This window comes from Malurus melanocephalus, unplaced genomic scaffold, assembly GCF_030028575.1.
Source record: "Malurus melanocephalus ecotype Western Australia unplaced genomic scaffold, MMel_1.1 scaffold_862, whole genome shotgun sequence".
Lineage (NCBI taxonomy): Eukaryota > Metazoa > Chordata > Aves > Passeriformes > Maluridae > Malurus > Malurus melanocephalus.
Window position 1 is genome coordinate 109,422 of NW_026624094.1, and position 27,838 is coordinate 137,259.

The following is a 27,838-nucleotide window of genomic DNA, read 5'->3' on the forward strand; positions in this document are numbered from 1 at the left end:
AAATTTACTCCAAATATGCTTTGCTGAGGAAGTTGCTCCCCTCCCTCCCTTCTCTYTCCTCCCAAAAAAAGAAAGATAGATGGATAGATGTCTCCTTCCAGATTACCCCTCTTGACTCATGGATCAAACAGCGTGAAGCAAGGTCCCACAACAATGGCTTGCTCATTCTTCCCAGTGATTTTTCTTTTTTGTATTAATTTTAAAACACTTTTTTAAAAAAAAAAAAAAAAAAAAAAAGACAGTTTATGGCTAAAGTGGGTGAAAAGGAAACGTGCCCAACAGCCGTTATGTGGGACAGAGCAGGAACCCAGAGAAGGAGGAGTGGATGTATTCCGTGGAGTACAGCCCATTGGCCTGGTCCGAGGGCATTTGTACCCAGACCTGGTCRTTCTCCTTGAGTTCAAGCACGGCACTGCCCGAGGCCTGGTCCAGGTACCCCTTTTTGTACTCATCGTAGGTGTAGGTGGCYGGCACGTTGTTCTTATATAGGGCCACCCAAACGTTGGTCCCTTTGACGTGCACGTGGTAGGCAAAGTAGTAGATTCCGGATACGGGGCAGGTGAAGATCCCGGTGACCGGGTTGTAGCCGTTGTGCCCGTTGTACAAGGTCCGGTCAAACTTGACGGGCATGCCGGATGCAGGGAAGGGGGAGGTGAGGATGGCGGTGAAGGCGGGTGCGATGCGGGCAGCAAGCTCTCCCCGGCCGTACTGGGGCTTGCCCGGCTTCCCGTTGCCCAGCACAGCCCCCTCCACGCCACCGTCCGGCAGGTGCAGCCCTGCGATGCCCGTCTCGTCCAGCACTCCTGGCGCTCCCGGTGGCCCGGGTGGCCCTGGTGGGCCTGGTGGCCCGTTCAGCCCCGGCGTTCCTGGCATTCCGGGCGGGCCAATGGGTCCAGCCATGCCAGGCTCGCCAATCTTCCCCTCGCCAGGAATGCCAGGGAGMCCAGGCTCCCCTTTCAGCCCTGGTAACCCCTGAGGCCCCATGGGACCGGCAGGTCCTTGCAGTCCCGGGATGCCGGAGGGGCCCCTCAGCCCCGGCTGCCCCGGGATCCCACCATCCCCTTTGGGTCCGGGGCCACCCGTTAATCCMGGCACCCCTGGAAGGCCGATGAACCCTGGTTCTCCTTTGGGGCCCGTTGGGCCGGGGGGTCCCAGTGACCCAGGCAGGCCCCTTTCCCCCGGCACCCCTGGCTTCCCCGCGAAGCCATTCGGGCCCTGGTCGCCACGCATCCCTGGCATTCCTGGTGGCCCRCTCGGCCCCACGTCCCCCTTGGAGCCGGGCAGCCCGTGCTTGCCCGGCAGCCCCATGGACCCCGGCGGGCCYGGTGGGCCGATAATGCCGGCAGGGCCCGGCTCGCCTGGCTCGCCATCAACGCCTGGCTCCCCCTTATCGCCGATGGCTCCCTGCGCCCCGGGCTGCCCCCGGTCCCCTTTCAGACCTGGCAAGCCCGGCTTCCCATAGCCCGTGGGGCCCGGCAGGCCAGGGAGGCCGCGGATCCCGGGCTCTCCCTTCGGTCCCACGGGGCCCTGTATCCCTGGCACCCCCGCGACACCCGGGACACCGATCCCATCGATCCCGGGGGGCCCCCGTGGCCCCACAGGGCCAGGCTCGCCGGTGACACCCGGCCCGCCCGGGGGACCCATGTCGCCCTTGTCCCCTGGTGCGCCTGGCAGCCCATCCAGGCCGGGCTTCCCAACGCCAGCAGGTCCTGGTGGTCCCGCGGGGCCGGGAGGGCCACCATTGCCCCGGGGTCCTGGTAACCCTGGCTTCCCCACGCCGTTTTCACCTTTCATCCCTCGCTCTCCACGGGGACCTGGCTCTCCCTTCGGGCCAGGCTCGCCCCGAAACCCGGGCAGGCCAGGGCCRCCCTGGGGACCCGGCTTCCCATTGACAGAGAGACCAGCTGGCCCGGGCAGCCCCGGTGGGCCAGGAAGTCCCCTTGGCCCTTGCTCCCCTCGCATGCCAGGCTCACCCTTGGCTCCRGGCATCCCTTTCATACCCGCCTTTCCGGGGAGTCCTGGGATGCCAGGTTTCCCTATGCCCGAGAAGCCGGGGGGCCCAGCGGGCCCAGGCTGGCCRTGCATTCCCGGCTTCCCCGTGCCCGGTTTTCCTGGGTAGCCGGGGGGCCCGGGGGGTCCACGTGGGCCCGGCTTCCCTGGCGGTCCTGGCTCCCCTTTGAGGTCCATGGGCAGCAGCGGTGGCATGTCTGTGGAGAGAGGAGACACAGGGTGTCACTAGAGCTGGAATGTCCTCAGGATGTCAGAGATGTGATCTCTGTGCAGCCTGAGCTGGGCTGGAAGGGCGACCCTTCCACTGAGCCATGGCCACAGCAGCTCCCTGGGTCCCAGCATCAGCAGGGCTGTCCTGAGGCAAGGCCAAACCCCAGGGTTCTCATTCCAGCCTTACATCTCTCCATCACGTCAGGTGACACCATGGAAGGTGCCAGCACTTCTGTCAGCTCTGGCAGGGCTGTTTTGTGATGAGTTGCTGCAGGGTGTTTTTGGAGCTGGATTCAAACCTCCTGCTGCCTCACTTCCCAGTGGCCTCGAAAGCACCGTGGGATTCAGCCRCTCCGGCCTGGCCTCAGCTGAGAGGATGGCGACAGAGCGAGCCAAGACTGAGGATAATCCCTCACCCCGTCCTGCGAGTCCAGGGCCTTGGGAGACCTTTAATCCTTTTGGATTAAAAAGAAAACTCTTGGACATGTACTCGAGAGCCCACGGAGGCAATGGGTTAGGCCATGCTCGCTGGCGCAGCTCCCGTGTCCAGCAAGGCAGCGAAAAACCAAAAAGGAAAAAAGCTTTGGGGATGGAGGAGAAGCCAAGAGCTGGGAGGGAAATGCAGCCTCAGCTCTGTTCAAATGAGTCAGCCCAGCTGGGAATAGGCTGCAACCACTTGACATTTCAAGAATTTATTGAGGTCTTTTGCAAATGGATATAAGAAAGAAACTAATGGGCTGAGAGACTCCAAAGGCGAGGAGAGGCAGATGACATGCCCACCACAGCTCAGCATGGAAAGCACAGACATGAGCATAAATAACTCCTCGAAGCTGGCCCAGCCAGGGTATCACCTCCCACGTGACACCAGGAAAGGGTGTGAAAAAAATAAATCTGACAAACTCTTTTTTGGGCAGTTTGAAATGAAGGAAATACTTGACAGTCACATGTACACGGGGTGACAATGAGAGATGCGAAAGGCAGAGGAAAGGGCTGTGACATCTTGGGTGAATTTAAATCAAATCTRCTTGAGGTAGATCATTCCAGTTGGGAAGTGATGTATATGGACAAGTTCCTGGGATGGGGGTGGATCCTGCCTGGGGTGGGACCAGGATTTGAGGCTTCATTCCCCAAGGTCTGCCAGTCTGGCCCCCTCAATGAGCCAAGCTGGGCTTTGGGGAGCATGGACACCCATGGTGCTGGGATCTGCCAGCACGGAGATTTCCTCAGTCAACGGGAAAAGCTTATGGGAGATTTGAGACACGTGAAAAGAATAACAGTGGCAGCAGCAGGCACAGCTCCCGGAGCATCAGAGGTGGCTTTGCCTGCCCTAAGCACAGCAATTAGCTCTGGCCCTTCCCAGCCTGGTGCCGCTGTGTTTTCCTTTGGGTAATGGAAACATTTTTAGAGCTTATCTGTAAATCAAAGCCTGGCCCACATCCTCGGCTGTAGCTGCRGTCACTTGGCTCTCTTGATGAAGGAAATTCTTGTCTGTCATGACACTGCCACTGGATTTCTGCAAACTCCTGCTCCTCACCCCGGAAAAYGGTGAGGGAAAGAGGGCAAGGGAGCTGTGCAGTGCTGCACTATTTCTGGGGTTTGGACTCTGGAAAAAAAAATTCTCCAGAAAATCATTTCAATGTGTTTTCTCCCCCCACTTTTTCTTTTTAATTTTTTTTTTCTYTTGCAATGGTTTGAAAATAATTRGTTTTCTAGGTCATTTTGCATGGAATCAGAACAAGGATCTACAGCTGAGCCCACGAAGGAAGGAAAAAGCACACACACTCTCTCACACAAGGCAGYGGAGAGAAACGCCAGGCGGGAGCTGCCAGCTTGCAGGCGGCCAAAAAAGCAGACGGGAAAACCAAACCGGGGCCGTCAGCGGAGAGAAACTGGGACACTGCAGCCCCGCTGGTGTCCAATTTCAAAAGCCCATGTCTCACCACAGACACATGTCTCGGAGCTCTGCGCTTTGCAGCATCGGCGTGGGGTTCTGTGCTCCCCTGRAAGCATGGACAGAGCTGCTGTGGATGTTAACATGGAACCAGCTGGGGCAGAGAGAAGGGGACGGGGCAGGAATGACCTCTGGGAGCTCCCACCTTGGTATCACAGAGTGTTCCACCTCCTGAAGAGCATGGACATGGCCAGGTGGGTACTGCTGCCCCTTTGGAGCTGTGTTCATCCCAGTTAAGGACCCCTCCTGCCTGGAGCAGAGACCCAGCAGCGCAGACCGGCCAGCAGAGGAATAATCCAGCAGGATGGGAAGTGGTTCCCAGCCACGAGCAGCCAGCAGCGGGTCTGGCCAGCACAGCCAGATGACACTGCAGGAAGGAGAGGTTGGCTGCTCTGTGGCGGAGCCCGGCCGAGCTTGTTCCAGAGCTGCTGCCAAGCCCTGTCTCGTGAGAGAGTTTCACAGGCTCGCAGGGATGTTGTGTRGGATCAGTGTTTTAGCACCTCTCACACCAGCAGTCTCCCCCAGCAGTGGGTGCCCCTGCACAGCGCTCACTCATGGGTTTACCTGGCTGCAGGGTCACTGACATGGTTTAAATAAAGCCAAAATAAGCCCCAATGTGCAAATCTCTGCTTTCATGTTCTGAGCATTTAGCAGCATCTCTTTCCCTGAGCTCCCTGTGTGCTCTGGGGTGGCTGTTTTGGGGTCAGAAAAGGTGTTTTGCACCCTGAGGAGACATGTCACTCAGCAGATGGCACCTGGAGGCAGGACAGAGCCCCCCGCCCCCCAGCCGGGGGTCCCAGCCCCTCGGCCAAGCTGGGGCAGCCCGGGGGGCCCGGCACAGCTCCCGCCGGGTCGGGGTAACCCGCGGGGGCACGGGACAGCCCTGCGCCGTCGCGGCGAGTCAGCTGAGCTCCCCGAGCAGGGCAGAAGGCCAGCAGGGATTTTCCTTGCCAAATTAGAGGTTAAGCAGAGATGGGAGCTCAGTGGGATCCAGGAGGCACCGGCTTCCCCAGCTGCCTCCGTGCGGCCCCACAGCCGGTGGCTCGGGCTGCAGCTGCTCCTGTGTCCCCCTCTCCTGTCCCCCACCTGTCCTCTCTTTCCCAAGGGTTTTAGAGGAGTAATGCCCAGGGGACTCCGGTGATCTGGCCGGCCTCAGTRTCCCCTCTGTGCCTGGTCTAACCTGGCAGGGCTTGTCCAAACACCTCCTTGCCCCAGCCTGGCAGATTCACTGCTCTCTCCTTGCACAGAGGCAAYGCAAGCTGCTCCCATGCATAGGAAGAAGGGAAAAAAGGAAGGGAAAACAGCAGGGAGAGATTTGAATCCAGTCCCACCAGCAGCTGAAGTGTTCCTGTGCTACGCTGGAAGGTTTTGTCTCTGGCTGGGATTCAGGGAGCAGCTTTACAACAGCTGGGAAGGGGGCAGGGAGGTGGGGCTCACAGCACAGTTCGGCTCCAGGTTTTGCTGTGTGTTTTCTGACACATGTGCCGGGCTGAACTCCTGATAAGCCATTCAGCCCTACAGTAAATCAGCCACYGGCGGCCCAGCCTTCTCCAGTTTCTCCTTCCAGAGCCAAGACTTCAGCTCCTGGGAGGGTCCAGGTCTGTGAAAACCCGCGGGGAGGCTCCGGTGGCTCTTCCCAAGGACCAAGCACGGACCTGGCAGGTCTGGATACTCGAGCCCAGCACTGCCCCATCCTGTGGTGGTGCCAGCACTGGGGTGGGTGCAGGCAGGGCAGCTGGGAGCAGGGRTTTACAGAAGTCTCAGGGTGTGGAGCCCCAGCTGTGCAGAGCGATGACCACGCTGCCTCAGCCCCTCTGAGTGCACGTCATTCAGTGGGGAGTGATTTAACATGTGTGGAGTTTCTGGTCGCTGCTCTCCGAGGGAGGAAATGTCTCTCTCCTGCTCTTCCCTMGCCAGGCTGGATCTCAGCTCCAGCCTTGGCACTCGTTCCTTTCCCAGCTGGTGCGAAATGCAGACAGGGAAACGGAATAGGTGGAGGAGTGGAAAAAGCCTTGCCAGGACGGCTCAGGTTTAACAGCAGGGAGAGGCAGAGACGGCGAGTACTGGGGCTTCTGCGCCTCACAGCAGCTGGAGCTGGGCAAAAGGGTGAGAGCCAGAGGCTGGAGGGTCCCCTGTGTCCCCTGGCTTGCAGACCAAGGGGCCCATGGGTGCCCTTTCAGTCCCAGCAAAGGGCTTCACTTCCCTGCTGAGCCCCTGCCCGTGTCCATCCTGTCCTTTTGCACTGGGTTAGAGACCCAAATGGTCCCTCCATGCTTGGCCAGAAGTGTTTTGGACAGCAGTACCCTCAGCCGTGCCAGGCAATGCCCGGTAGCTCTGACCCCAAGGGTGGGGGGTGACAAATTCCCGATGGTTGTGAGGTGCCACATCCCTTCCCACTGACCCACGTCCTCCCCCAGCCCAGCAGAGCACATCCCTTACCCAGGTACTGCCCTTTGCCTTCACGGAACGGGGGTCCCAGGGGTCCCTTCACCATGGGCTGCATGTACTTGACTTGGGCGTAGCCCCCCACGCCGCCTCCTGCAGCCGAGCGAGGGCCGGTCACCATCACCATCAGCAGCAGCAGTGCCACAAGGTCCGGCAGCATCCTGCTCCCACAGCTCCTGCAGACAGAGCAACAGTGAGGTTGTGCATGAGCACCAGCTGGGAACCTGAGAATGATCCCCATGAGAGCGGGATTCCCTTCAGTTTGCTTTTTTTGTGGATCAGAGATACCCTGAACATGTTGCCCTTCCCGACATACCACTGCTGGAGGATTCACGGTAAATACACAGTTTATAGAAACATAGAATGGAATCCCAGAATCACTGGGGTTGGAAAAGACCTTTGAGACCATTGAGACCAACCTGTGAGTGATCCCCACCATGTCACCTGGCCCAGAGCACTGAGTGCCATGTTCAGTTGTTCCTTGGACAACTCCAGGGATGGGAACTCCACCACTTCCCTGGGCAGCCCCTTCCAGTGCCTGACAGCCCTTTCCACAGAGAAATTCTCTCTGATGTCCAACCTGAATTGCCCCTGGCACAGTTTGAGATTCCCTTGTCTTGCACAGTAACCAACCGTGGGGTGCCCATTGGGGTCTTACAGATGCTACCCTGAGTGTCCGTGGTAACTCTCACATCACTTAAATATTTTTAACAAATATAACAGGGAAAAAAAGGCAGATGAGACCTGCAGCCCACCGAGCCTGGCATTGCTGTCACATCCCTCAAGTGAGCAGGAGCTCCTCTCAAAAGAGCCTGTGTCCATGGCTCCTGTGGGAGGCTCAGGCTGCCACCACCCAGCCCTGCCTTCCTAAATGGGTGCTGAGCCTCCCAAGTGGGTGCTGAGCCTCCTAAATGGGTGCTGAGTCTCCCAAGTGGGTGCTGAGTCTCCCAAGTGGGTGCTGAGTCTCCCAAGTGGGTGCTGAGCTCCCAAGTGGGTGCTTGGCCAAAATCACGATGTGGGAGCCAGAGACTCGCCGCGTTCGTGGCTCAACTGCGGCGCTTCGCGGGCAGCGCCGGGAGCTCGCGCGGGGGACGAGGGATGGGACACGGGAGCAGCAGCCTCAGCCTTAAGTGCTTGTTTATTTAAAATAAACCCCCTCTATAAATACTCTCTTCCTGCAGCAACTCGCCCTGTCGGCTCCACGTGCGGAGCTGCAAACAGATTGATTTGCAAAGAACATTTATTTTCGGAAGCTTAAACAACACGTGATGCCAAAGAGCCTTTTGCTGCTTTTCCTCCTTCTCGCAATAATTGACCCGTGGTGGTTATTAATGAGAATTAAGCTCCTGGCCTGTCCCGCCGGGGAGCAGGGGCAGGGCTGCTGCRTGCCAGGATTTCATCGGAATTTCCTGAATCGCTTTTGCTGAAGCAGCAGTGAAAAAAAAAAAAGCTGCTGCCTAGGAAAAACAACCCCAAAAAACCCAAATTAAAACAAAATTAAAGCAAATTAAGTCAAGGGAGCAGGGAGCCCTGGCATGGGATTGTTCCTGATGCCACAAGGGCTTGGCAGGTTGTTGGAGTCTCCAGGGACGAGGCAGCCTTGACAGCTGCTCTTGTGCCTGGAAAATGCTCTTGGAGTCAGCTGAGGGCTGGAGGGGACAGGGATGGCCCTGCCACAATGGACCCTGTGAGTATGCAGGTGGCTGTGGCAGATGCTGGTAGAGGAGCTCTGCTTTGCCCATCCCACCAGAGCCATGAGCCCAGAGCGGTGCCATTCCCCCTGAGACCCCCAGAGCCATGGCTRTGGGTCGGGTGGCACTGCCAGGGACACGGGTGACAGTCACCCCTGGCCTCCTTGGCAGCATGGCCGGGGCCTCGCCGACATTATTGTTTTTCTGTCTTCAGGGTCGAGGAGAGGAACGCTTCTTTTTATGAAGCATTATTTTACAAGGATTTGTTTAAGGGAAAAAGAATCCCATTTTAAGGGATTGCAGCTGTAAAAATACAGTTTCTGTTAAATAAAAGAGGCGAACAAACCCCTGAATCAGCTATTTACTTGTTTTCCTTACCTGGTATGACCCCTGTGCCTCCRTCTCTACCTCCCTCCCTTCCCAGCTCTCTCCTCTCCCACCTGGGCTGGATTTGCCCCTGCTCCTCCCCTGCACTGGGCTGTTTTCTCAGGATGCTGCCATGGGAGCAGCACCCTGGGGTGGTTCAGCCCCTCGCTGCTGGGCACTGCATCCTCCTCTCCTTCTGTGAGACCTCAGCCCTCAAGAGATGTGGGATGCAGGGAAAACAGAGCCAGAGTGAAGGGAGAGGGAGGACAAGGGAATCTGACCGTGGTTTCATTGTGTGTTGGATGTGAAACCGAGTTCCCTGCTCTGTGTCCTCTGTCACCCAGAGGCTCCAGACATGGGGTTAACTTTTGCCCACTCCCCTTTGATCCAGCTGGGTCATTTCAGCTTCCCCCACTCTCCACAGAGCCCCCAGGTGCATTTTCCTCACCCACAGGGGTCTCTGGTGCTGTGCTGTCCTCCCGGCTGTGCCCAGCACTGGGGCAGGAGGCCTCCCGCTACCCGCGCTCTCCAGGCTGTGATTTAATAACAATAAAATGGAAACATCTGGAGTCTCAGATGATGGATAAAGTGTGCACAACGTGCCTGTGGAGAGGCTCTTTCATGCTTGAAATCTCCTGTGTTATGAACTGATAATTAATCACACGGGGCGGCCACACGACGCTCCCATCTCGCCTGGCAGGTTGCAGACAGCGGCCGGTCCATCGTGGGGATGAGTGGCTACAGACAGCCAGGGGCCACTTGCCCGTCCTTCTGGGGGCCATCTGTCCTCCTGGGGTCACCTGCCTGTCCTGGGGTCACCTGCCCGTCCTCCTGGGGTCATCTGCCTGTCCTGGGGGTCACCTGCCTGTCCTGGGGGTCACCTGCTCATCCTCCTGGGGGTCACCTGCCTGTCCTGGGATCACCTGCCTGTCCTCTTGGGGTCACCTTCCTGTCCTGGGGGTCACCTGCCCATCCTCCTGGGGGTCACCTGCTTGTCCTGGGGGTCATCTGCCTGTCCTGGGGTCACCTGCTCCTCCTTCTGGGATCACTTGCCTGTCCTGGGGGTCACCTGCCTGTCCTTCTGGAAGTCACCTGCCCATCCTCCTGGGGTCACCTGCCCGTCCTCCTGGGGTCACCTGCCTGTCCTTCTGGGGGTCACCTGCCCATCCCTCCTGGGGATCACCCTCCTGGCATCTGGGGTCAAGAACCCCTTCTGTTATGGCCAATAGAAATCCCTCAAGAGTAATTTTGTTCCCACCTGGAGCAGGGGAGATGCTTTGGAGGTTCTGACTCCAGCCCCCCCTGGCTCACCCCACTGTGCCTAGGCTCTGCAGCCACCAGGCTGGGCACTGGCTGCTGTCCTTCAGAGGCAGCTCCAGCCCCCCTCATCACAGTCCAGTACCACCAAAAGCATCCCTTTGTCACAAATCCCAGCCCAGCAGGAGCTGCTGAGCCAGGAGGATTCATACAGACCCCATTGAGGGGGTTTCTTTGGATGCTGGAGCAGGATAGGGCACAGCAGCACTGCACATCTCAGCTCCAGGGGGAGCAGAGCCCCAGCCCAGCACCGAGACCCCTGGCACGGCTTCAGAGCCGCCGCCGCCACGCTGACGGTGCGAGTGTCGGCTCCCCTGGCAGGCGGYGAGCAGACGTGTTAAAAACCCCTGGCACGCCATGAAAGCACTGGGAACAGGGAAAAAATCTCACACTTAGAGCATGAGAAAGGAGACAAGAAATGTCACCTTGTTCTYGCAGGAAAACAACCAGCCCGTGCCGCCTCTGTTGCTCCAGAACTGCCTGTGGCTTGTACAGGGCAGCCTGGTGAGCTCCCAGCATGTTCCTGGAGTGCTCCTGSTCATTCCCAGTGGAAGAGGGTGACTGCCCCCACACTGTCCCCCTCTCCCCACAGTGCCCATGTCAGCACTCCGTGTCTGTGGACTGAGCAATGTTCCTGTGAACACCCTGGCCCTGCTTCCCCACGGACACGGCCAGGGCTGTTGGCTGAGCTGTGGCTGATTTATGGCCCCTGTTACTTAAATATTAATGAAGGGCCTGGCCAGCCCCGTGCCTGCTCCCTTCGAGCCTAATTATTTTTTAAGTCAATATATGTGATCCACGGGGGATCTGCCATTGTGACTGAAGGTCGTCACAACAGGGAGCTCGTTTAAACCCGGCAGTCAAAGCGTGGTCAKTTTGGGGCATGGCATGTGCTCACTGGCTCTCACCCCAGCTCTGGCCCCACATCCATCCCAGGGCCATGCCAGCCCCATGGAGGGGCTCAGGGATGAGGCGGGATGGGGAATTCGATGCACTTCAACTGCATGCCCGGGTTTATTGATGTGGCCTCATCCCATCCTGGTCCCTGTCCCCATCCCCATTGCTGTCCCCATCCCCATTGCTGTCCCCATCCCCATTGCTGTCCCCACGCCCATACCCATTCCTGTACCCATCCCTGTCCCCATTCTATGCTCTGGGATCACAAGGCACAGCCACCACCTCTGGAAGCCGTGGCAGAAGCTGGTCCAGGGCTGGGAGGGAGCAGTGGGAAGCACCTCGCACTCGCCCGGGGCGGGGGGACACGGGGAAGGGGAAGCACCAGGAGCAGCCGGAGCGTGTGGGTGGGCTGGAGCAGGCGGGCTTGGCCGCCGCCGTGTCCCATCGAGCCGCTCCATCCTCCGGTCATTTACAATAAAAAATAAAGCAGGGAGGATTTCCAAGCCCAACACGGGGCTGGCCCGGGTCCAGCGGGAGGTCGATGATTTGCTTTGCGCTACACATGCTTTAAAAATAATAATAAACCGAGTCRAAAACGAAAAGTGCGCTATGAAGAGGGAGAGCAGCACGTTGTTTCCGCAGGCCGGGCTGCGAAAGCCAAAGGCATCGGGGAGCAGCTCGGCTGAGCAGCGCCGGAGCGCGGGGGAGACTTGGCACCAGCCTGTCCTTAACTGCATGACACCTGATCCCATCCAAGGCTGCTGTACGCGCTGCCGGAGCCGGAGCCGGAGCCGGAGCCTCGCCCGCCAGCAGCCCAGGGAACAAGAAAACATTTTCCTTGACGAAGAAAAAACACCCCACCCCATCTGCAGGGACCTGCTGCCCCCGCACAGCGCCCGCGCCTGGCCCTGAACGGAACGGGATAGGCATGGCACGGCATGGCACGGCACAACATGGCACAATATGGCAAAATACGGAAAAATATGGCATGACACGGCACGGCATGCCCGTGGTGGTCACGCTGCTTGGAGTCGGGGATCCCGGGGATCTCCAGGGGCGGTGGCACCACTTGATCCCGCGGCCACCGGGTCAGGGCTCGGCTCAGGCGGATTAGTGACCCCGGGCGTGTGTGCCGGGAGCGCAGCCGCAGGTCACGGCTCAGGGCTTAATCCCYCACCTCCAGCTGTCAAAACTCCTCGGGAGCGCGGCAGAAGGAGTGCGTGGGGGTGAGGCCACCCYGCGGGAGAGCCCCGGGTCGGTACCGGCTGGGAGCGGGGTCTGGGCGCAAAAACCTGCGCTCGGAGCTGCAGGAACACCAAGCTCCTGCCTGGGGGCAAAGCTCACCGAAAATACAGCCGGGAAATCTCCTGTGGAGGTGAGTGAGACCCGAGGGACGTGTCCCCCCTTGCCCTGGCCCCAGCGGAGAGTTTCTGCACCCCAAATCCCCGCTCCCAACACCCGCCAGCCTCCCCTCCACCGAAATACCAAAGCTGCAGCATTAATAGCAGGGTTCCCTGCCAGGTGCATAGTTTGACCAGTTGAATCACACATGCCAAACCACAGGTATTTTATGAGACGTTTCCTGTTATGAAGACATTTTTGTGGAGATTCTTTTTTTTTTTTTCTTCCCTTCTTCTTCCCCTCTCCTCCTCCTCCTCCTCTTCCCAGCGGGATGGTGGCCTGCCCAAGGGGAAGTTGTGACACTGTCCCTGCGGGCCGGATGGAGCAGAGCAGGAGCTGAGAGCCAGAGATGGGGTGCAGTAGGGATGGATGGGGGTGCTGGAGGGTCCCATCCCCTCAGCTGSAGCCCTTTCCAGGGGTCTGCACAAGGGGCTGTGTGGGGTTTGAACTGCGGTGTGAAGCCAGGCTCATGGCATGACCAAGAACAGACATTTGTGCCCGGATCCTGGTGTGGGATGTGGAGCATTTGCCCTGGTGTGGGATGTGGAGCATTTGCCCTGGTGTGGGATATGGAGCATTTTCCCGGATACCAGAGGGAGGGAAGGGGGCTGTGAGCCCCACTGAGCTGCCAGAGCATCAGGAATCGCCCTCCAAGAGCCGTGTGCTGGCTGGACCAGGGCTGCTCCAGGGACACACAGGTTCTTGTGGGAGCAGTGGGGAGCAGTTGGAGCTTCCCTGAGATCTGCAGGTCACATCCTCTTTGCTCTCACAGCTCCTGTGCAGAAAAAAACGTTTTCTAAGGCAAACGGGTGTTTTGTAAAGAAATCTGCTAAGCCTGGAGGGACCCGCAGAGAGAGATTCCCGTCTCAGGGAATTTGCGGGCAAATGGCCATCAACCGCAGACATTTAAACTTCCAGCCTCGTGCTGGGGTCACCGGCTTTGTTAGAATGAGCCTTTGGGGCAGGGTGCACTGGGCAGCTCCTTTTGGGGGGCTGCAGGCTGGGCTGTGTGGGGCAAGAACACCCCACCAATCCCACGGGAAAGGGAGCCCCGCTAAGGAGGATGCAGTGGGAGCCCATAACAGCACTTGGGGAGCCCACGGTGGCTCCGGGTGCAACAGGAACCTTCAACAGCAGCACCTGTTCTCCCAAGGGAAAGGCTTGCTGGCCTCACACCATGGTAAACACAAGCTCCAGTGCAATGGGAGAACAAGGAGCCAGCAGCTCCTGAGTTGGCTCACAATGCCCCAGGACAGCTGGGGGCTACTGGTCAGCAGCTCAGCCCCTGGCACAGCATCCCCACCACGGTGTGCTCCACGCTGTGGTTTTCCSAGCTGAGCTCTCTGCTCCTCCCTCAGCACCTGCCCAGGTACGACAGCAAATGTGTGAACTGCTGTGAAAATATCCCCTCCGGTGTGAAACACCAGGAACATCAGAAACATCCTCCATCCCTACCCCAGCTGCCCAGACAGGAGCCTGCCTCGTGGTGTTTATCCTAACAGTAATTTTATTTTAACGTCAGAGTTCGAAATGCTGTCTTCTTGGTTTTGTTGGGTCCTTTGATCTTCATTTCCTCTCCTTTTCCATCTCTTTAGCAACCCCCCAGGTGAGCCTGTCTGGTGCCAGCACTGCTGCCTGTGCTTGCCCTCCCCGTGTCCATCCTCCGCAAAACCCCTCCGACACAACACCCGCTGCGACCCGCTTCTCCCTGGAGCTGCATCTCCTTGGGGGAGACTCCAGAGCTTGGCTCCTGACCCCAAACCGGGCAAAACCCAGCTTGGGGCACCGCCGGCTGCACCCAGCCTCCCCAAACCCTCTCGGTGTGGCCACTGCCCGGGTGCCACCGCTCCCTGTCCCGCCGGGCCGGTCACAGCCCTCGGGGACGGCGGAGTGGCCGCAGGCGATGGGAGGTGGCCGGAGCGGTGCCGGGGTGTCCCTGCCTGCTGTCCCAGCCCCACACCGGGCAGGTGCCGTGTCACCAGGCAGGGTCCGTGTCCCCCGCCGCCGTGTCGCCGAGCCGGCCCCCGCTCCGCTCCTGGGGTTAACGGGAGGGGGGAAATATTGTTTATGCTTCTCTAATATCGGCCTTCTGTTTTGCATTTGCCGTTTCTTCAAAGATAGGGAGCCGCCTCTGCCAAGATTCCAGAGGAGATATCCTCAGCAATGCCGACCGCGCTCCCCACCGCATTCAAAGAAAACAAATGTCAGGCCAAGGATTGATATGAAATAGTTTAAAAATGAGAAAAAGCTGCCTTACAGCTAGGTTTACATTAAAATAAATTTCAGGAGCGGGAGCCTCGGCTGCGTCCCTCCCTGGCGGGCGGCGCTGGGGGATGGGGTTACCTGCCGGGGCGGTGCTTTGTTCCTGCCCTCGCCAGCATCCCCATCCCCTCGCTGTTCCCATCCCTGTCCCTGTTTCTATACCCTCCTCACCCTCACCCCCATGCCCATGCCTTTCCCATTCCCATCCCCTCCTCATCCTCACCCCCATGCCCATGCCTTTCTCATCCCCATCCCCTCCTCAACCCATCCCATCCCCTCCTCATCCCCGCCCCCATCCCCTGCTGCCCCCAGGGCCATGCACCGTAAAGGATCACTCCTGGCACGGCAGCYGAGCGGAGCTCCTTCCCCATTTCCACACCCAGAGAGGGGGATGGCGTGCACGTTTCAGGCAGTATTTACGTTATTTAATTTAATTTAATTTCTCTGAGCTGATGCGAGACCCCGGCCAGCCCGAGGTGCTCAGTGGAAACTCTGACAAGACACTCCCATATCCCACGCTCCTGTCTGGCACAGCCTCGTGCTCCTGCCTGGATTTCAGATTTCCCCTGTGCCCTGTAATGTCCATTTTGGGRGGCATCCTCTCTGCCAGGCTGTGCTCCCCGCAGGGTTCCATGCCCACATCCCAGCGGTCARCCCCCACGTGCCTTTCCGTCGGGACAGTTGCAGGGTTGTGCAAAATCAAGCTGATTTTTTCCCAGAATTTTCTTTGGAAAAAATTTGCCTGATGCTGTCACAAGATGTTTCACCATCGCTGAATCAGCTGCTTTRATTTTTCAATTCGAAATTTCTATTTTTATATTTTAATGTATTTTTTTTTAAGTTTCCACATTTCCTTTGTCTTGGAGCTGACAGCCTCTCAGGGAATTCCAGACTCCCTGCTTTTCCTGGGGATTATGCCAAACCCCCAACCCTCCAGACCCTGTGCAGAGTTCCATGGGGCAGCTCCACTCCTGGCCATGTCCTGGGGAACATGAGGAGCCATTCAGTGTCCCCACATGCACCATCTCTGTCATTAACCATTCTTCAACATCACTTAATGCCAGCGTGCTGCCACCCACAGCCACATTCTCATTTCCAGGCTCCAMATTTCCAGTGAAATCGAGCATCCCATTGAATTTGTTCAAAGAATTCCAGAGCACCCCCCTCACCTGGACCCCTGCACCCACAAATGTGCTCACTTCCCACTGCTCTCCTCCTCCCAACCCAACACTGTCGGGCAGAGCTGCCCTGCCCAGGGCACACAGCACCTGCAGAGCAGCCCAGAGGGAAATGGGGTGCATTTTGTGCGTCCCCAGACAATCCCAGGGGGAAAACCTCTTCTGGACCCAGGTTTGTGAAAGGAGCAGCCGGGATGGTGCCGGGAACTGGCTAAGAAAGGCTCAGAGGAGCTGGTGACCTTCACGGCTCCAGAGCATCTGCCTTGGGCGTCGTTGTTGCCATTGACCCTTTGCCAAGCAAAATTGGAGACTTGGAGCTCCAGCGCCAGTGGAAAGCAGTGCAGAATATATGGAATATTTTCTTAGTAGGACTCATTTGTTTCTGTTAGAGACGCCGGCCCTGGAAGGACACGCAGCCAGTGGTGCTCAGGGCTGTCTCCATGTCCCTGCASTGTCCCAGGGGACTGAGAACAGGATGGAACTCTGTCCCTCAGGGTCAGCCCCTGCTTTTGCACCCCYGTGCTCCCATCTGGTACATTTGAAAGCTCCCATTTGGAAGCACTGGAGCAAAACTGGACACTGGACTCAGGGACGGGGAGACACTTATTACAAAACCTTTTGTTTGGGCTTCAAGCTGGAAAAACACTCRGTTCACTCTGAGTTCTCCTCCGGGCTGTGTCATGTGGGAACCTCCCTCGGTCTCCACTCGGGACTCACTGCCCAGAGGGTCTTTTCTGGCCGGTGGCACAGTGCTGAGACCGGCCAGGACCCCCTGTCCTGGCAAAGGGTCACCCCCTTATTTGGGCACAGGCACCAGGAGGGAACTGGCACAGTTACTGCACCCAAGGCACTCCAACCATTATGCCAATCATTTCTCCATGTCAGTAGCAGACCCAGAACCTGGGAACAGACACAGACCTGGGGAATAGATCCAAACCCGGGCATCAGACCCGGATCCAGGGATCAGACCCAACCTGGGGCACGTTGCTGCTTTCTAGGARGTTGGCAGGCGTGTGGCACCCCCAGTTTGGGCAGGTGCTGGGCATCTGCTGCAGGAGCCACACTGCCATGCTGGCCTGGCATTTCTGAGCAATGAAACATGGGGAGAAAATTAAATGGACCTATTCAGCCCATTTTGCTAGAGGAAAATTATTTTAAAAAAAACCAACCAAACAAACAAAAAAAAAAACAAACAAAAAAACCCAAAAAACCCACAAACAAACCAAAAAACAGAAGAGAAAAAAAGCCCGAAGAACCCAACAGCCTTCAGCCTGGAGTTAGTGTGGGAACAGGGCAGGGAAAGCTCTGGAGGCAGGGATGGCAGCAGGGAATGCCCGGGGAGAGTGAGATGACAGCTCCCTCCTGATGGCAGCACCAGCCTCACCGCTGGTTCAGAAATTACCGGCATTAATTACCGCAGCAGCAGAGCTGGCTGCGACTGCAGGGGTGTCTCGGAGGGATGTGGGGGCTCCACAGGATCCCACCCCGTCCCAGCTGCCCTGGCAGGGTTTAGCCAGCGCCCGGCACGCCCACGGCTCCCGGGAGCCTTCCTGCGCAAGCCCACGGACATTTTCCACCGCGTTTACAGCAAAAGCATTAAAACGCTGTTTTCCGAAGGCTCGGCACGTYGAAATGTCAGGCCCTGGGTGGAATGTGGCGGAGGCGCTGCGGGAGGAGGTCTCTGGTCGCGGCTGGGCGCCAGGAGCCCCCCATCTGTGCTGGCCTTTGCCCCAAGGGAGGAGCCGCCTCCGTGCCCCSAAACCCCGAAACCCCGCGGGCAGCGGCGAGCGGAGGCGGTCGGTTCGAGGAGCCCTGGACGGGGTCCTGCCCCTGCTCTTGGCTCCCGGCACCGTCTCCTGCCCACTGCCGGGCTCCTTTTGTTGGCGAGTGACGGCTGCCCCTTCCCACGGCCCCCGCSGGGCTCTGCCAGCGCCGGACCGTGGCCCCGATGAGCAAATGGAAAGCAAATGCCGTGCCAGGCCAGTGTCCCACGGCCTCTGGCCACTGCTGCCCGCGCCGGGCCAGCGCCACGGCACCAGCGCGGTGTGAGGCCGGGCAGYGCGGGTGGTGAAGTGCTAAGGCCAGCACTCTCCTCCTGCTTCTTCAGCAACCGGAGACGGCCGAGGGGCCGCTTGGCAGCAGCCAAAATCCCCTCCGGGCGGTGCCAGCACACGCCGTGCCCTAGGGATGCTCCCGCTCGCAGCCCCGGTGGCAAACTCATCCCCGGGCATGGCTGGTGCCTGCTGCCCGCTCCTGGACATCCCTGCTCGCTGCGGGGCAGCCAGAGCCGGGGAACGGGAGAGCTGGGAGCAGGGACACATCCCAGCCGGCCAGGGCGGTGGGTGTGAGTGGGGCTGGGGAGGGGGACACGGGGTTGCTGCAAAGAGCAGCTGGGATGGGGTCGGGGAGCGCAGAGAGCCCCTGGGTGTCCTCTGAACGCAGCGCCCACATGTCCTGTGTCGGGGCGATGGGGCTAATTCGGGAGCTTTCAGCACCACCCAGAGAGGTGTCCGACGCTTTTATTTATAACCCTACTGGCTCCCGCCCAGCTCCAGCCGCTCGCATGCAGGAAAGAGCCGGTCGGAGCCAAGACAAACAGAGCCAGCAGCATCCCTGAACAGCGGGAGGCAGCGCCGGGCGGGCCAAGGATGCTCCGGCTGCACCGCCCGGCCCCGGTGMCCAGGGATGGCACCACGGCCCCGGGGCAGGGTTCCCACAGCACGGGCTGCCGTGGCATCCACGAGGCTGCTCTTTGTGTGCCGGTTGTGTGGGGGCCATTTGGAGCAGGTGGGGGGATGCTGGTGGGATCCTGAATGCTGCCCGAGCTGCAGGGGATGCTGCTCAGTGTCTGGGACCTGCTCGGGGTCTGCAGARCCACCGTGGGACCCCCGACACTGCAGCTGCCCCTGTTTCTCACCCTGCTCCTTCTCTGGGACAACTGGCCTCACTGGTGGCCAGTGCTTGTGACCAAAGGCAGAGGGGGACGCGGATTCTCACAGATCCCATGAAACATGAGGATGAGACCCAGCCCTGTCCAAGGGACCAAAAGGGCTGCTCCTGGATGGRCTGCCCCAGCACTGGCTCCAGCCCCCAGCAGGGTTATTGTCAGTGTGTGCCARGGACACGACTGTGACRRGGAATTCAACAAACCCAGCGCTTTKYMCCGGTCCAAGCCCAGGCTAATCCTGTAAGATGCTCCGTCAGCACAAGCAGCAAGGAGGGACAGCAGCTCTTGGTTCTGCCATSTCCCCTGGGCACAATCTGGGGATAAAGCACTGCCACGGTCCCAGTGCTCCCAGTGGGCCCAAGGTGGGCACAGACAAAGGTGCTGCTCCAGCTCCAGCTGCTCCGGGGACTCAGCTAATGGGGTCCATTTGCTGGGTAGTTCTTGGAATAACAAATTGTATCATCCAAAATAGCAAAACCACAAAAGGGGATCGGCTTGCAGCTCGGCTCACAAAAGCCCCTTGTCTGGAGGCCCCCTGCGCCCCCCAATCTCCCAGAGAAAACTCAATTTAACCAAAATAAACAGCACGCCCAGCCCTGAGCTCTCACGCTCCACGGCAAATTGCGGAGAACGTGGATCAGTCAGACCCTGTGGCTGGCAAAAGCCACCAGCTGGGCTGTGCCACGCAGTGCCAGAGCTGCTGACCGCTCCTCTGGAGCTCAATCTAGCCAAAACCGAGCTGGCTGCTGCCCACAGGGCTCTGGGCATGGTGCAGACCCCAGTGCTGTTCCAAACTCCATCCCCCAGTGCATCCCAAACAGCAGCAAACACACGGAGGGAAAAGGCAGGAACAGGGAAGAGCAAGCCATGGATTTCCCTGCAGCAGGATGAAAGATGAGCGTCCACACCTGCTGAACCCTCTAATCCCCCTCCTCACCCCTGCCAGGCCCACTGACCCCCCACTGACCCCCACTTTCCCCCACTGACCCGAGGGGAGGGGGAAGTTTGGAGCAAACAAGGTTCCTGGCACAGCAGGGATGATCCCAGGCTGCAGCGGGACCGGCTGGACGGTCCCATTGGCTCCCTCTGGTTTTTAACTCCCRTGGGGATGTCCCATGGCTGCTCTCATTGCCCCAGGGTCACCCAGGGTCACGAGCTCCTGTTTGCATCCTAASAGGACACATTGGTTGAGATGCTCCCCTGTCTGAAGGAAATGGAGTTACACCCTTTCCCAGTGGGTTGGCACTCCAKAATTATGGGATTTTTGAGCTATTTCCCCAGTTGGGATTGCACCCCAGGGAGTAAACCCCATCCCAAGCCAAGAGCCAAGGGGTCCTGCCTTTGGGAATTTGCCTYCAGAAACAGTGGACAAGGTTTTCTTCTCCCAAAGCTCTGGTGTTCACACCTCCTGCAGGGCAGGAGCACCAGCTCCCAACCCTTGTCCCACACTGCTTTGCCCCCCAGCCCCAGTCAGGGACCCCCAGCCCCARAACTCATTGCATTATTGGCAGTCTGAGCAGTTCTACTCAGGTTTCAGACCAGGTTTCACCCCTGCACCAGCTGCCACCAGCCCAGGAACACGAGCAGATGACCTGTGCTGCCCCATCCCACAAATGCAGGGACAGCAGCGGGCACTGGGATGGGAATGACCACAACCTTCACAAGGCTTTGGGGACAAACACACCCGGACTGCCACACCCCTGGGAGCACAGCACAGGATGAGGCTGCCAGAGGTGCACATCTGGCTGTGTCCCAGGCAGTCACTCCACATCTGGCCGTGTCCCAGGTGGTCACTCCACATCTGGCCATGTCCCAGGAGGTCATTCCAGCATTTTTTCCCAGCCGGACACCCCCAGGAAGCCGAGGCCGGCGCAGCTCCGGACCRTGGGCGACCCCGCCGTCACAGCCCATCTGCCGCGGGTAATTCGCCGCCTGCCCGGCAGCGCTCTGGCTGCATTCCTGCCCTAAGTACTGCGGATTTGCTGTGCTTTATGAAAAACGAGAAGAATGTTTTAAATGAAATTAATTCTGACGAACCCAAGATTTCATAAAAGCACTGCCTGGGCATGGTTTGGCACAGGCCTCCTCTTGTTCGCTCTAGTGCCTCCCTGGGGGGAGGAAAATACCAAGCTTGGCATAAAATAATTACAGACTCCTCGTACAGCTCAATTTATGGCTGCTTGAGGAGCGCTGGGGTCTTGTCCTGGCCCGTAACTGATGGCTGGCAGTGGCATCACACATGGGCTTTAACAAATGGCTAYGGGGAATGGAAAAGTGCACCAGCCCCAACCGTGCTGGACACCTGAGTGACCCACAGCAGGCCCTGAGGGGTCACCTCACACCCCACCATAGGGGCTGGCACTTCCCAGCACGGTGGGCACGGGCAAGATCCATTTGTGATGCAGATATGTCCGTGCTGGCAGCGGAAAGGAGCAAGGGAAGGTTCGGGAAGCGGGCACGGAGCCACTCGGCGTGGCCCCACCAGCTTCCTCTGGATGCAGACAGGGGAATTGCTGCGGCCCTGCCTGGCTCTCCCTTTCATCTCGACTTTAAAAAGCCACTAAATTAAAACCACAAAGGCACCCAGGCCCTGAAGCGACTCTGCTGTCCCGCTGGCCCCCGCGCCAGGGGATGCTCGGCAGGACGCGGCRCTCGCGCACAGCAGGAGCAGCTCGCGGGGCCCTGACCTTGTTATTTATGTAACACAAAGCTCTTTTCCTCTGCTCATGCACCGCCACAAGCCAGCTGCCGAGACCCCCGGGGTCTGTGAGCCCATGGTGGTCACTGGGCTTTGGGATCCTTGAGCTGCTSTGAGGGGCAGGGGGTTGTTCTGGCTCCAGCTCGCTCCCCAGAGATGTGATGGAGTCAGAACCCCTGGAAACGTCCAAAAAACAGAGCGGACGTGGCACTTCACAGTAAGGTTTAGTGGGCATGGGGTATTTGGTTGAAGGTTRGATTTGATGAYCTTGAAGAGCTTTTCCAGCTGGAATGATTCTSTTGCCTGCAGTGCCTGAGCACGGCCCCACACTGCGGATCTGGCTTGGGGTCTGCTCTTGGCCCTGGGGCTGCCCACCCTGGGGCTGTGCATTTTGTCCTCCCAGGTTATCAGCTCAGCCCTTGGGRGCCCAAAGCACCTGAAATTAAAGGCAAAGCAAAGACAAAGGTATCGCCACTGTAATCCAAACCCAGGCCCTGGTCAGGATCTGCCTGTGGGTTGTGAGTGCCAAACTGGCAATATCAGGAAATATGAAGAAATAGCAATAAAAGTCGGCTTGTTCCTGTCCGCTGGCTCACAGCACACAGAGCGGTGAGAAATACCTTTCTGCAGTCGTTGACAATGCATGTTTGAAGCTGGAAATATGCTTCTCTGGCAAAAGCCCACATATTTAACCCCGGTGGGCACCRGCAGCTCACCCTGTGGGTCTGGAGCGGGGCTTCAGGGAAGGCAGTGGAACTTCCCAGCCTGCCTGGGCAGGGCAGCTCGGGGGATGGTGCAGCCCCTGACACGGAGCAGGATGTGAGGGTGATAAGTGGTGAGTGTTGAAATGAAAGCTGCAGTGAGAGCAAAGGACCTGCTGGAGCTCCGTGCCGTGCCAAGCCTCCCGCCGCCTTATCGAGAACGATGAAACGATGGCTGTGTTGTCCTGACATTAAATATTCTCCTCGTGGTGATCCGTATCTCCTCCATTTCAGTTCACAGCACCCGAACACTCCAGCCCTGATGCACACCCTGGATTCACACTCTCGCCCCTGGAGCGAAGCCAAAATCTCCAAAGGAAAAATGCAGCCAGAGCTTCCAAGTTTCGTGGTGAAACCACATGATTTTGACGGGAAGCCATAAATCAGTCCCAGGCTCTCTCAGCCTCTGGTAACTTCTTAAAACAAACCTGGGCTGAATTCTGGGTTTTGTAATGAAATCTGAAAGCAGGTGAATCGGCCGCAGGGTTTGAGCATCGCCAYGAGTGAGTGCACAGAGCTGCTCTGGGCAGCCCCGACTCTGAGTGGGTTCAACTGTCCCACAGTGATGGGGCACAACCAAAGCATTTCCCACCTTCTGTCAGAGGTCTGAGTTCTCCCCAATCCTTGCAGCACTGCTGAGACCTTCCCAGCCCCAGGGGCACAAACAGATGGACAGGGAACACCCCAGCAATGAGATGGGCAGGACCTGCTGCCCTGCCCTGCCCTGCCCTGCCAGGACCTGCCTCACGTGGCTGCAAGGATGGGGGCAGCTCCCTGAGGTGGTCTGGCCCCGAGGCCTTAGGTTTCGGCCCAACACAAAGTGAAGGCTCTGATTTGGCTAATGTGCCTCCGAAGAAAGGCTCTATCCTTGTTTGCTCCCACTGCTGCATTGTCTGCGGATAAAGACAGGGATAGTTCTCATCTGATACAGCAATATCATCTCGCCCATCTGGACAGGGCTCTTTACAAGACCCTGCTTTAGAATTTAGATCCCTGGGAACTTGGAAGGCAGCAGTGAAACAAAACCCTCCGCCAGAACAATAAAGAGGCTCTCAGCGACAGCCAGTGCTCCGCGGGGCAGGCACAGGAGCGCTGCGAGGTCCCAGGGGTCTGGCATCGCCGGGCTGCTCCGGTGTGCAGCAGGTTTGCAGAAATCTGCAGTTTTGAGGCAATATCAGGGGCCACATCCCACCCGGGGAAGGAAGAATTTGGGCAGGGAGTGCAGCAAGAAATAAGTACTTGGGTTTTTGTGCAAAACAGTCAAACTGGGCAAGGAATTGCATTGGTCACTGCATCCAGAGCAGGTGGACATCGAGGTCATTGTCCTCCTCCCTGACTGCTCCCTGCCAAGCTCTGTCCTGGACGGAGGCGCCTGGAAGAGCCTCTGAGGACAAACATCTCCAGATGGGCCAGCGGGACGGGCTTGGCCCCAGGGAAGGTCGCAGAGACCAGACCTGGCTGCTCTGCAGACTTTGGCTGCACTTGCTGCCCGTGGATCTGCAGCTTCGCTCCGTGAACTCGGCTGACACTGGGGCCAGAGGCCATGGCARTGCTCTGCAGCCACCAGGCTGAGGGGACAGCAGACACCCTCACACGGCCGCCTTTGGCTCCCTTTTAATCCCATCCCGGTTTTGGTAGGACCTGCAGGGATGCAGCAGCCATCAGCAGCTGTGGGGTCCCTGGTGGGCTGTTCCTGCAAGGACAGGGGAGAACAGGGCAGGAGGTGCCTTTGGTGAAGGGTCCAGCTCCTGCAGCTCTTTGGGGCAGCTGAGCAATGCCCAGGGGTGTTGAGCCAGGCTTTGGGGAGCAKMSCATCCCATCCCATCTSATCCCACCCCACCCCCGYGCKTGTRTCCCGGAGCGCTGCCATCCCTGCAGCCCTTTCCATCCGGGATGGATCCCGCTGCTTTGAAGTCTGCAGCCGATGCTCAGGGTTATGCAGCCAGAGCAGACAGCCCTGGGGAAGAGCCAGGCGGCCAGGGATGTGACTCAGGAGCGGCTCCGGTGACAAGAGGAAAAGGAAGAGCGGTTTATTATGTCTGTGCCAGCGTCCAAGTCGCCAACGCAGGGAAGCAATGTGCAGCTGAGCCCCGAACAGGAGGGGAGAGCTGGGGGATGCTGGTGTGGGGTATCACCCCCTCCTCACCAGCCACCCTGAGGGTCCCAATCCCTCTGGATCACTGCAGGACACAGCCAGCACCCTGCCCTGCTCCCCAAATGTACAGCACTGGGAAGCTCTGAACGCAAAGGAGGGAGTGGGCATGTGTCAATGTCCCTCCCCTCTTCGTTAAGGCAGTTAATTACTCTCTCTAATTAGCTGTAACAGAGTGCATGGGGGACTGGGGATGCTCAGAGCCTTACACGTGCCCGACAGAGTTGATGACCTGCACCCTCTCCCAGAGGAAAAACGGTGGGAGTGAGAAACTGAAGCAAGACAAATGCAATTCGGTGTCTTTTTATCCCTCCCCTTTCTGAACTATGAGGTTTTATTGTCACAGATATTTTCTTTAGTGAAGAGGAATGGAAACTCTGCTCCTTCCCGGGCTGTGGACAAGCTGAAATAGGAGACAATGACAGAGGGGTGTGTGGGGACAGACGGGGCCGGCCCCACGCCCTCCCCACCGGGTTAATGCCTTTTGCAGGTGCCGCTGCCCAAATCCCCTCGATCCGCTCTTGTTGTGGAGCGTGAGGAGCTGCTGCCGTCCATGGCGCCCAGGATTCCTCACATCACACATCCAGAGAGCAGACAGAACGCTAAAACCCGCGGTTTCATCCCCACCTTCCCCGGAGAGGCTGCACCGCCCGCCAGCAGCCCGGCGCTCGGATGCACCACGCAGCGCCAGCGTCCCGTGATGGATCAGCACTGAAAACAACACCCTGCTAATCTACCTCCCCAGCAGCCATAAAACTGTCCTCCCAGTTCCTTCGGAGAGGATTTACAGCGGCTCAAAGCATCCCGGAGTGGCCAGAAGAGGCGAGAGCTCCCTGCAGGCGCTGGCCCAGCACTGGGGCGCCTCGTGGCATTGGGGTGATGCGCCCCACATCTCGGCCCCCAGCCACTCCACTTGATTCCTCCCGAACTGAAGCTGCCCAAACAGCTGCCCGGAGGAGGTCAGCGACCCCAGGGTCATGCATGACCCCTGGAGCCCCTTTCCAAGGTTTCAGCACCCCCAAAAAAGGCCCCTTTCTGGGCCATTCCTGTGCCCTGTGCCGAGGGCAAACAGAGCAGAYGCTGCCCTGATGGGRACAGCTGGGCTGCAGYTTTGGYCACAGCCTTGGTGACCATCACACGAGGGACAGCACCTCACCCAGCCATGGGCTCACTGAGAGGAGGCCGCTCACCARCCCTGGGGCTGTGTGTGACCCACAGGGGTCTGAGCTGTGACCCCCAGGCCGGGCCCCTCTGGCACCAGGAAATGTCCCAGAGCCGGGCAGGGGGAACGGGAGCACTGCCCCTGTGCTGCCCCCGCTTTGTATCCAAGTGGGAAACCGAAAACCCAACGCAAGGCGAGCTGTGCTGAGCCCCTGCCAAGAGCCACGGACAGAAATATCCTTGATTTCACCAAGGTGTGAATAACTTTTGACACTTCTAGGGCTTATTGCCTTAAAAAAATCCCCCCACAGTCCCCATTCACACTCGGCAGGACTGTGTTTCATATGAATGGAATATATGAATCACTGCGAAGAATTTAAATGCTTCCCTGTACAAAGAAACGCTCCCTCCCCGCCTCTGTGGCTGGGCTCTGCACAGCCTAAAACAAAGGCATGGCAGGAGACGGGACAAATCCCGATCACCAAACTGCTGCCTCCTCGGACAAGGGCAGCCTGGCCTCTCATTTTGGCCCAGTGCAGTGGGGCAGAGCCTCCACCACCCATTTCAACCCACAACCAACTGCCCCGGCCACAGCACTCGTGGTTTCCAAAATCCCAATGAGCCCCTGACAGCTGCTGGGTTCACATCTCTGTGTGCCATTCGTGTTTCAGCTCTGCTCCCGCTTCTAAACCCCCAGTTTTCAGATTGGAACAAGCAAAGAAAATTGCTTTATTGCCATTCCTCTGCCCAATCTGGGACAATCCACCGTCCCGCTGCTGGGGGATCGGGTCAGCTGGGCTGATGGAAACCAGGCGAGTTTTCCTGTAAGAACCTCTCCCATTTTTTAGCAGTTTGGGTTTTGCTGCTTTTTTTTTCCCCTTGGACAACAGGGCAAGGAGGAAAAATGTAACTGGAAGCCTGGTGCAGCTCTGCTGCGTTTCCAGCTGTGATGTTTCCCCTGGCATCGCTGCCTCGGCTCCACACACGCGGTCGTGTCCACAGTCCCAGCCGAGTGAGGGAAGCCAAGACAGCACTTCAGGCACCTGGGTTAYGTTGGTCCTTAAAAAAGCAGGGGCAGGACAGCCCCTGTGCCCCACCACGGCACAACCCCAGCCCGGGGGGCTCGCAGCCACCACCCCTGCTGCCAGCTCYGTGTCCTAAATTCGTAGGATCCGGCTCTGAATGGAGCCGCTTTGTTTCCCAGTATCCCTCGCAGATGGATCAAAACTGCATTTTTACAGAAGCAATAAAAATCCCAGGAATTCACCGGCCTTATGATTTATTAAACATGTTCCTTATAGCAAAGCTGCCCATAGATGAGAAATATCTCCGGTAGGTTATTGCCTGGCCTGGGGCTACTGTACAGGGGGGATCTTTCCTGCCTTATTGGGAATGTTCAAAGCCAGAGAACCTGGTAGCTCAGGAGCCAATTAACAGCAACACTCTTAAAAAAATAAGCACCTTGTGTTTCCCAAGGTTTTTGTGGAAAGAGCTGCAGTGCCAGTAGCCAGGAACGGTGCCGGTACCCGTCTGCAGATGTTGGGGACAAAACTCCGGGCAGGGCTGGGGCAGTAAGTGCCAGCAGTGGCTGTCCCAAAGGTCACAGCACTTTCCCCAAAACACTTTTGTTCTCACAAACATACTTTCTAACAGCAGAAAGAATGGGTTGGGAACTGGGAGATGGCAGAGGCTCTGGGGAGCATTCCCTGGGAATGGGACGTGATTGAGGTGGGACAGAGGAGGGAGAAGAGCTGAGAAAAGGAAAAGTAGTGGAAAGTGGGCTCAGACCTGCCCGAGGAGGGATGGCTAGAGCGTCCTGCGGTGCTCCTTGGGGAAAAGGCACCAGAACAGTGGGACTCGTGACTGGGAAATCCACGGATCAACTCCCGCCCSAGCTCGGTGCAACCCGCGGGATGCGCAGGMGAGCGGGACCGGGAGSGGGGCCGGGAGCGGCGGAGCCCTGAGCCCATCCCGGCGGAGCGGCGCGGACCTTACCTCACCTCCCCTCGGCGCGGCGGAGCGGAGCGGAGCGGCGGGCACGGGCGGCCGCTGGCGGGAGCGGCGGGTCGGGCCGGGCCGGGCCGGGCACCCCGCGGGGCGGAGCGGGGCGGGAGGGAGGGCGGAGCGGGGCCGGGGGTGCGGGAGGTGCGGGGGATGCGGAGCGGGGCCGGGGGTGCACAGGGATGCGAAACGGGACGGGGAGATGCGGAGAGAGGGATGCGGAGCGGGATCAGGGGTGAGGGCGATGCAGAGCGGGACCAGAGGTGCGGAGCGTGCGGAGCGGGGCCGCGCCGGGGCGGCTGCTGCGATTTCTGTCTTTTCCCTCTTTTTTTTTTTYTCTCTCTCCCTCGGCGGTCCCAGCCGGGCCGCGCTGCTCGTTCCTCCGGCGCA

At 58.6% G+C, this 27,838-nt stretch overlaps 1 protein-coding gene across 2 annotated transcripts; it reads right to left on the bottom strand.

Annotated features, from left to right (window-relative positions):
* Positions 1-217: 217 nt before the first annotated feature.
* Positions 218-27,838, bottom strand: COL8A2 (collagen type VIII alpha 2 chain). Of its 2 annotated transcripts, none has more exons than XM_057385729.1 (3): positions 27,448-27,838; positions 6,611-6,792; positions 218-2,207 (listed from the first exon to the last, which is right to left on the bottom strand). In XM_057385729.1, exons 2-3 carry the CDS (start codon positions 6,774-6,776, stop codon positions 286-288), a joined length of 2,088 nt encoding a protein of 695 aa, XP_057241712.1. In that variant the 5' UTR covers positions 6,777-6,792; positions 27,448-27,838; the 3' UTR covers positions 218-285. The 2 variants fall into 2 exon arrangements, with proteins under 2 accessions (XP_057241712.1, XP_057241711.1); XM_057385728.1 differs by having other exon boundaries at positions 27,443-27,838.